The sequence below is a fragment of the Oncorhynchus mykiss genome, chromosome 7 (genome assembly GCF_013265735.2).
Source record: "Oncorhynchus mykiss isolate Arlee chromosome 7, USDA_OmykA_1.1, whole genome shotgun sequence".
NCBI classification, from domain to species: domain Eukaryota; kingdom Metazoa; phylum Chordata; class Actinopteri; order Salmoniformes; family Salmonidae; genus Oncorhynchus; species Oncorhynchus mykiss.
Genome location: NC_048571.1, coordinates 56,132,296 through 56,142,295, shown reverse-complemented (window position 1 = coordinate 56,142,295; position 10,000 = coordinate 56,132,296). Strand labels below are relative to the sequence as shown.

General features: G+C 36.0%; 1 protein-coding gene across 7 annotated transcripts in view; it reads right to left on the bottom strand.

The window, feature by feature from the left end:
- The window catches only part of foxp4 (forkhead box P4), a 188,193-nt gene that overhangs the window by 153,564 nt on the left and 24,629 nt on the right, over window positions 1-10,000 (bottom strand). Inside the window, exon 1 of one of the 7 annotated variants that reach the window (XM_036983567.1) lies at window positions 7,915-8,340. The exons of 1 other annotated variant lie outside the window; for it this stretch is intronic. In XM_036983567.1, coding sequence (XP_036839462.1) covers window positions 7,915-7,955 — 41 coding nt within the window. In that variant the 5' untranslated portion in view covers window positions 7,956-8,340. Of the gene's footprint in view, window positions 1-7,914; window positions 8,341-10,000 lie in introns of those variants that run through there. 5 more of the 7 variants (XM_036983568.1, XM_036983561.1, XM_036983563.1 and 2 more) reach the window with 5 other exon arrangements.

Below are 10,000 nucleotides of genomic sequence, written 5' to 3'. Positions count from 1 at the left end.
ACTAATGGCTAAAGTAAACTAATGGCTAAAGTAAACTAATGGCAAAGGTAAACGAATGGCTAAAGTGGCTAAGGTAAACTAACGGCTAAAGTAAACTAACGGCTAAAGTAAACTAATGGCTAAAGTAAACTAATGGCTAAGGTAAACTAATGTCTAAAGTCAACTAATTGCTAAATTAAACTAATGACTAAAGTGGCTAAAGTAAACTAATGGCTAAGGTAAACTAATGGCTAAAGTAAACTAATGGCTAAAGTAAACTAATGGCTAAGGTAAACTAATGGCTAAAGTAAACTAACGGCTAAAGTAAACTAATGGTGAAAGTGGCTAAAGTAAACTAATGGCTAAAGTAAACTAATTGCTAAAGTGGCTAAAGTAAACTAATGGCTAAAGTAAACTAATAGCGAAAGTGGCTAAAGTAAACTAATGGCTAAAGTAAACTAATTACTAAAGTAAACGAATGACTAAAGTGGCTAAAGTAAACTAATGGCTAAGGTAAACTAATGGCTAAAGTAAACTAATGGCTAAAGTAAACTATTGGCTAAAGTAAACTAATTGCTAAAGTAAACTAATGGCTAAAGTGGCTAAAGTAAACTAACGGCTAAAGTAAACTAATGACTAAAGTAAACTAATGGCTAAAGTAAACTAATGGCTAAAGTAAACTAATGGCTAAGGTAAACTAATGGCTAAATTAAACTAATGGCTAAAGTAAACGAATGGCTAAAGTAAACTAAAGGCTAAAGTAAACTAATAGCTAAAGTGGCTAAAGTAAACTAATGGCTAAAGTGGCTAAAGTAAACTAATGGCTAAAGTGGCTAAAGTAAACTAATGGCTAAAGTAAACTAATGGCTAAAGTAAACTAATGGCTAAAGTGGCTAAAGTAAACTAATGGCTAAAGTAAACTAATGGCCAAAGTGGCTAAAGTAAACTGATGGCTAAAGTAAACTAATGGCTAAAGTAAACTAATGGCTAAGGTAAACTAATGGCTAAAGTAAACTAATGTCTAAAGTAAACTAATGGCTAAAGTAAACTAATGGCCAAAGTGGCTAAAGTAAACTAATGGCAAAAGAGGCTAAAGTAAACTAATGGCTAAAGTAAACTAATGGCTAAAGTAAACTATTGGCTAAAGTAAACTAATTGCTAAAGTAAACTAATGGCTAAAGTGGCTAAAGTAAACTAACGGCTAAAGTAAACTAATGACTAAAGTAAACTAATGGCTAAAGTAAACTAATGGCTAAAGTAAACTAATGGCTAAGGTAAACTAATGGCTAAATTAAACTAATGGCTAAAGTAAACGAATGGCTAAAGTAAACTAAAGGCTAAAGTAAACTAATAGCTAAAGTGGCTAAAGTAAACTAATGGCTAAAGTGGCTAAAGTAAACTAATGGCTAAAGTGGCTAAAGTAAACTAATGGCTAAAGTAAACTAATGGCTAAAGTAAACTAATGGCTAAAGTGGCTAAAGTAAACTAATGGCTAAAGTAAACTAATGGCCAAAGTGGCGATAGTAAACTGATGGCTAAAGTAAACTAATGGCTAAAGTAAACTAATGGCTAAGGTAAACTAATGGCTAAAGTAAACTAATGTCTAAAGTAAACTAATGGCTAAAGTAAACTAATGGCCAAAGTGGCTAAAGTAAACTAATGGCAAAAGAGGCTAAAGTAAACTAATGGCTAAAGTGGCTAAAGTAAACTAATGGCTAAAGTGGCTAAAGTAAACTAATGGCTAAAGTGGCTAAAGTAAACTAATGGCTAAAGTAAACTAATGGCCAAAGTGGCTAAAGTAAACTGATGGCTAAAGTAAACTAATGGCTAAGGTAAACTAATGACTAAAGTAAACTAATGTCTAAAGTAAACTAATGGCTAAAGTAAACTAATGGCTAAAGTAAACTAACGGCTAAAGTGGCTACGGTAAACAAATGCCTAAAGTAAACTAATGGCTAAAGTAAACGAATGGCTAAAGTAAACTAATGGCTAAAGTGGCTACGGTAAACGAATGCCTAAAGTAAACTAATGGCTAAAGTAAACTAATGGCTAAAGTAAACTAATGGCTAAAGTGGCTACGGTAAACGAATGCCTAAAGTAAACTAATGGCTAAAGTAAACTAATTGCTAAAGTAAACTAATGACTAAAGTGGCTAAAGTAAACTAATGGCTAAGGTAAACTAATGGCTAAAGTAAACTAATGGCTAAAGTAAACTAATGGCTAAGGTAAACTAATGGCTAAAGTAAACTAATGCCTAAAGTAAACTAAACTAAACTAAACTAAACTAATGGCTAAAGTAAACTAATGTCTAAAGTAAACTAATGGCTAAAGTAAACTAATGGCCAAAGTGGCTAAAGTAAACTAATGGCAAAAGAGGCTAAAGTAAACTAATGGCTAAAGTGGCTAAAGTAAACTAATGGCTAAAGTGGCTAAAGTAAACTAATGGCTAAGGTAAACTAATGGATAAAGTAAACTAATGGCTAAAGTAAACTAATGGCTAAAGTAAACTAATGGCTAAGGTAAACTAATGGCTAAAGTAAACTAATGGCTAAAGTAAACTAATGGCTAAAGTGGCTAAAGTAAACTAATGGCTAAAGTAAAATAAAGGCTAAAGTAAAGTAAAGGCTAAAGTGGCTAAAGTAAACTAATGGCTAAAGTAAACTAATGGCTAAAGTAAACTAATGGCAAAAGTGGCTAAAGTAAACTAATGGCTAAAGTAAACTAAAGGCTAAAGTAAACTAATGGCTAAAGTGGCAAAGGTAAACTAATGCCTAAAGTAAACTAAGGGCTAGAGTAAAGTAATTGCTAAAGTAAACTAATGGCTAAGGTAAACTAATGGCTAAAGTAAACTAATGGCTAAAGTAAACTAATGGCTAAGGTAAACGAATGGCTAAAGTGGCTAAGGTAAACTAACGGCTAAAGTAAACTAACGGCTAAAGTAAACTAATGGCTAAAGTAAACTAATGGCTAAGGTAAACTAATGGCTAAAGTAAACTAATGGCTAAAGTAAACTAAAGGCTAAGGTAAACGAATGGCTAAAGTGGCTAAGGTAAACTAACGGCTAAAGTAAACTAACGGCTAAAGTAAACTAATGGCTAAAGTAAACTAATGGCTAAGGTAAACTAATGGCTAAAGTAAACTAATGGCTAAAGTAAACTAATGGCTAAGGTAAACTAATGGCTAAAGTGGCTAAGGTAAACTAACGGCTAAAGTAAACTAACGGCTAAAGTAAACTAATGGCTAAAGTAAACTAATGGCTAAGGTAAACTAATGTCTAAAGTCAACTAATTGCTAAATTAAACTAATGACTAAAGTGGCTAAAGTAAACTAATGGCTAAGGTAAACTAATGGCTAAAGTAAACTAATGGCTAAAGTAAACTAATGGCTAAGGTAAACTAATGGCTAAAGTAAACTAACGGCTAAAGTAAACTAATGGTGAAAGTGGCTAAAGTAAACTAATGGCTAAAGTAAACTAATTGCTAAAGTGGCTAAAGTAAACTAATGGCTAAAGTAAACTAATAGCGAAAGTGGCTAAAGTAAACTAATGGCTAAAGTAAACTAATTACTAAAGTAAACGAATGACTAAAGTGGCTAAAGTAAACTAATGGCTAAGGTAAACTAATGGCTAAAGTAAACTAATGGCTAAAGTAAACTATTGGCTAAAGTAAACTAATTGCTAAAGTAAACTAATGGCTAAAGTGGCTAAAGTAAACTAATGGCTAAAGTAAACTAATGACTAAAGTAAACTAATGGCTAAAGTAAACTAATGGCTAAAGTAAACTAATGGCTAAGGTAAACTAATGGCTAAATTAAACTAATGGCTAAAGTAAACGAATGGCTAAAGTAAACTAAAGGCTAAAGTAAACTAATGGCTATAGTGGCTAAAGTAAATTAATTGGTAAAGTGGCTAAAGTAAACTAATGGCTAAAGTAAACTAATGGCTAAAGTAAACTAATGACTAAAGTGGCTAAAGTAAACTAACGGCTAAAGTAAACTAATGGCTAAAGTAAACTAATGGCTAAAGTAAACTAAAGGCTAAAGTAAACTAAAGGCTAAAGTAAACTAATGGCTAAAGTGGCTAAAGTAAACTAATGGCTAAAGTAAACTAATGGCTAAAGTGGCTAAAGTAAACTAACGGCTAATGTAAACTAATGGCTAAAGTAAACTAATGGCTAAAGTGGCTAAAGTAAACTAACGGCTAAAGTAAACTAATGGCTAAAGTGGCTAAAGTAAACTAATGACTAAAGTAAACTAATGACTAAAGTAAACTAATGGCTAAAGTAAACTAATGGCTAAAGTAAACTAATGGCTAAGGTAAACTAATGGCTAAAGTAAACTATTGGCTAAAGTAAACGAATTGCTAAAGTAAACTAATGGCTAAAGTGGCTAAAGTAAACTAATGGCTAAAGTAAACTAATGACTAAAGTAAACTAATGGCTAAAGTAAACTAATGGCTAAAGTAAACTAATGGCTAAGGTAAACTAATGGCTAAATTAAACTAATGGCTAAAGTAAACGAATGGCTAAAGTAAACTAAAGGCTAAAGTAAACTAATGGCTATAGTGGCTAAAGTAAATTAATTGGTAAAGTGGCTAAAGTAAACTAATGGCTAAAGTAAACTAATGGCTAAAGTAAACTAATGACTAAAGTGGCTAAAGTAAACTAACGGCTAAAGTAAACTAATGGCTAAAGTAAACTAATGGCTAAAGTAAACTAAAGGCTAAAGTAAACTAAAGGCTAAAGTAAACTAATGGCTAAAGTGGCTAAAGTAAACTAATGGCTAAAGTAAACTAATGGCTAAAGTGGCTAAAGTAAACTAACGGCTAATGTAAACTAATGGCTAAAGTAAACTAATGGCTAAAGTGGCTAAAGTAAACTAACGGCTAAAGTAAACTAATGGCTAAAGTGGCTAAAGTAAACTAATGACTAAAGTAAACTAATTGCTAAAGTAAACTAATGACTAAAGTGGCTAAAGTAAACTAATGGCTAAGGTAAACTAATGGGTAAAGTAAACTAATGGCTAAGGTAAACTAATGGCTAAAGTAAAATAATGGCTAAAGTAAACTAATGGCTAAAGTAAACTAAAGGCTAAAGTAAACTAATGGCTGAAGTGGCTAAAGTAAACTAATGGCTAAAGTGGCTAAAGTAAACTTATGGCTAAAGTGGCTAAAGTAAACTAATGGCTAAAGTAAACTAATGGCTAAAGTAAACTAATGGCTAAAGTAAACTAATGACTAAAGTGGCTAAAGTAAACTAATGGCTAAGGTAAACTAATGGCTAAAGTAAACTAATGGCTAAAGTAAACTAATGGCTAAGGTAAACTAATGGCTAAATTAAACTAATGGCTAAAGTAAACTAATGGCTAAAGTAAACTAAAGGCTAAAGTGGCTAAAGTAAACTAATGGCTAAAGTAAACTAATGGCTAAAGTAAACTAATGACTAAAGTGGCTAAAGTAAACTAACGGCTAAAGTAAACTAATGGCTAAAGTAAACTAATGGCTAAAGTAAACTAATGGCTAAAGTAAACTAATGACTAAAGTGGCTAAAGTAAACTAATGGCTAAAGTAAACTAATGGCTAAAGTGGCTAAAGTAAACTAATGGCTAAAGTAAACTAATGGCTAAAGTGGCTAAAGTAAACTAACGGCTAAAGTAAACTAATGGCTAAAGTAAACTAATGACTAAAGTGGCTAAAGTAAACTAACGGCTAAAGTAAACTAATGGCTAACGTAAACTAATGGCTAAAGTGGCTAAAGTAAACTAATGACTAAAGTAAACTAACAGCTAAAGTAAACTAATGGCTAAAGTAAACTAATGGCTCAAGTAAACTAATGGCTAAAGTGGCTAAAGTTAACTAATGGCTAAAGGAAACTAACGGCTAAAGTAAACTAATGTCTAAAGTTAACTAATGGCTAAAGTAAACAAATGGCTAAAGTAAACTAATGGGTAAAGTAAACTAATGGCTAAAGTAAACTAATGGCTAAGGTAAACTAATGGCTAAAGTAAACTAACGGCTAAAGTAAACTAACGGCTAAAGTGGCTAAAGTAAGCTAATGGCTAAAGTAAACTAATGGCTAAAGTAAACTAATGGCTAACGTGGCTAAAGTAAACTAATGGCAAAAGTGGCTAAAGTAAACTAATGGCAAAAGTGGCTAAAGTAAACTAACGGCTAAAGTAAACTAATGGCTAAAGTAAACTAATGGCTAAAGTGGCTAAAGTAAACTAATGGCAAAAGTGGCTAAAGTAAACTAATGGCAAAAGTGGCTAAAGTTAACTAATGGCTAAAGTAAACTAACGGCTAAAGTAAACTAACGGCTACAGTAAACTAATGGCTAAAGTAAACTAATGGCTAAAGTGGCTAAAGTAAACTAATGGCAAAAGTGGCTAAAGTAAACTAATGGCAAAAGTGGCTAAAGTAAACTAATGGCTAAAGTAAACTAATGGCTAAAGTAAACTAACGGCTAAAGTAAACTAACGGCTAAAGTAAACTAATGGCTAAAGTAAACTAATGGCTAAAGTGGCTAAAGTAAACTAATGGCAAAAGTGGCTAAAGTAAACTAATGGCTAAAGTAAACTAATGGCTAAAGTAAACTAACGGCTAAAGTAAACTAACGGCTAAAGTAAACTAACGGCTAAAGTAAACTAATGGCTAAAGTAAACTAATGGCTAAAGTAAACTAATGGCTAAAGTGGCTAAAGTAAACTAATGGCAAAAGTGGCTAAAGTAAACTAATGGCTAAAGTAAACTAATGGCTAAAGTAAACTAACGGCTAAAGTAAACTAATGGCTAAAGTAAACTAATGGCAAAAGTTGCTAAAGTAAACTAATGGCAAAAGTGGCTAAAGTAAACTAATGGCTAAAGTAAACTAATGGCTAAAGTAAACTAACGGCTAAAGTAAACTAACGGCTAAAGTAAACTAACGGCTAAAGTAAACTAATAGCTAAAGTAAACTAACGGCTAAAGTAAACTAACGGCTAAAGTAAACTAATGGCTAAAGTAAACTAACGGCTAAAGTAAACTAACGGCTAAAGTAAACTAATGGCTAAAGTAAACTAATGGCTAAAGTGGCTAAAGTAAACTAATGGAAAAAGTGGCTAAAGTAAACTAATGGCAAAAGTGGCTAAAGTAAACTAATGGCTAAAGTAAACTAATGGCTAAAGTAAACTAACGGCTAAAGTAAACTAACGGCTAAAGTAAACTAACGGCTAAAGTAAACTAATGGCTAAAGTAAACTAATGGCTAAAGTAAACTAACGGCTAAAGTAAACTAACGGCTAAAGTAAACTAACGGCTAAAGTAAACTAATGGCAAAAGTGGCTAAAGTAAACTAACGGCTAAAGTAAACTAACGGCTAAAGTAAACTAACGGCTAAAGTAAACTAATGGCAAAAGTGGCTAAAGTAAACTAACGGCTAAAGTAAACTAACGGCTAAAGTAAACTAACGGCTAAAGTAAACTAATGGCTAAAGTAAACTAACGGCTAAAGTAAACTAACGGCTAAAGTAAACTAATGGCTAAAGTAAACTAATGGCTAAAGTGGCTAAAGTAAACTAATGGCAAAAGTGGCTAAAGTAAACTAATGGCAAAAGTGGCTAAAGTAAACTAATGGCTAAAGTAAACTAATGGCTAAAGTAAACTAACGGCTAAAGTAAACTAACGGCTAAAGTAAACTAACGGCTAAAGTAAACTAATGGCTAAAGTAAACTAACGGCTAAAGTAAACTAACGGCTAAAGTAAACTAACGGCTAAAGTAAACTAATGGCAAAAGTGGCTAAAGTAAACTAACGGCTAAAGTAAACTAACGGCTAAAGTGGCTAGCTATTATGTCTAAAGTATCTAGCTATATTGTAATGTGTAACTGAATGAGCAGTAGTGGGGAAGTACCATGGTTTTTGAAGCATTATTCATAACAAATCTAACAGTAACATAAAGATGATTACCTGTTGTTGTGAGGAGGGTGAACAGCAGGACCGGAGAACATGGAAAGAAAAAAGAAAGAACAATCATTACTAAGTGAAACATGCACAGAGAGACACAACGGACCAGGCCAGGCTGGCACACACTGTTAGATTCCTGTCAGTGGAGACACCCTATCCTAACATACTGTCTGACGCCAGAACACTAAGACCACGTCATTCAGTGGCTTTCTCCACTCTCCTCTCTTGTTAGATTGGGCCAGAGGTTCAGATTTCACCAGGAGATAAGAAGTTCAGTGTTAAGAAAAATCCCATCAAAAAAATTACATGTTTGCAAATATTTCAACTGTTTTAGTGAAGTGATGTTTATAGCTATTATTTGAATGTGCAGCTTGGTGTGGGTGTTGGTGTGAGTGTCCGTGTGTTTGTAAATGTGGAGCAGTCTAATATTGAATAGCAGACAAAATGCATATGGAATAGGTTTACACCACACACACACACACACACACACACAAACACACACACAACACACACACACACACACACACACACACACACACACACACACACACACACACACACACACACACACACACACACACACACCTCACCAGTCTTCTATTCACCCCATCCCTCCAAGCTTAGACCAGTCAATTACAGCTGCCCTCTCTCTCTCACCCTGGCCCCTCCACCAACAATTTGTGTGTGTGTGTGTGTGTGTGTGTGTGTGTGTGTGTGTGTGAGCATGTATGTATGTGTGTGTGTGTGTGTGTATGTGTGTGTGTGTGTGTGAGCACATGTATGTATGTGTGTGTGTGTGTGTGTGTGTGTGTGTGTGTGTGTGTGTGTGTGTGTGTGTGTGTGTGTGTGTGTGTGTGTGTGTGTGTGTGTGTGTGTGTGAGCGTGTGTGTGAGCATGTGTGTGTGTGTGTGTGTGTGTGTGTGTGTGAGTGAGCATGTGTGTGTGTGTGAGTGAGCATGTGTGTGTGGCCAAACTGGCTTCACAACTTTACTTTGACGCCCTCCAAAACCTCAGCCGCCGCTGAGGCACGGTGGAGACACAGAGACTGTGTGAGTGTGTGTGTCTGTGTAGTCCACAAGCAGAGCGTGGCCCATGGATCCTAGGGGCCCTATTCTACCAGTGCAAAAACAAAAGCCTTCCATTACGCATCTGTGAGCGTGTGTGTGTGTGTGTGTGTGTGTGTGTGTGTGTGTGTGTGTGTGTGTGTGTGTATGTGTGTGTGTGTGTGTGTGTGTGTCACTCTGAGTTCTATTGCCAGCCCTAGCTGTGACTTCTCTCTCCACTCCAGGAGAACACCAGGCTCCCTGACCTCTCTCTCCACTCCAGGAGAACGCCAGGCTCCCTGACCTCTCTCTCCACTCCAGGAGAATACCAGGCTCCCTGACCTCTCTCTCCACTACAGGAGAACGCCAGGCTCTCTGACCTCTCTCCACTACATGAGAACACCAGGCTCTCTGACCTCTCTCTCCACTACATGAGAACACCAGGCTCTCTGACCTCTCTCTCCACTACAGGAGAACACCAGGCTCCCTGACCTCTCTCTCCACTACATGAGAACACCAGGCTCTCTGACCTCTCTCTCCACTACAGGAGAACACCAGGCTCTCTGACCTCTCTCTCCACTACATGAGAACACCAGGCTCCCTGACCTCTCTCTCCACTACATGAGAACACCAGGCTCTCTGACCTCTCTCACCACTACAGGAGAACACCAGGCTCTCTGACCTCTCTCTCCACTACATGAGAACACCAGGCTCTCTGACCTCTCTCTCCACTACATGAGAACACCAGGCTCTGGTGTTCTCAAAGCCAGGAGATGCCTGTGGAATGTTTGCACTGTCTGACGACTGGGGTCCAGGGGCCAGTGTGTGTGTGTGGGTGGGGGGGGGGGGGGGGGGGGGGGGGGGTGTATCCAGACTGCGGCTGCCTCTGGGAAAATAACACCACCTTATTTACCGACTCCTCTAACAAAATACACAACCTCCTTCGTCAAAGACAGCCCTCACCTCAGTATGGACAAGACAAGAAGAGACAGAGACAACACACTCACACAAGTATTCACGCTCTGTACACTGTAAGAAAGGGACAG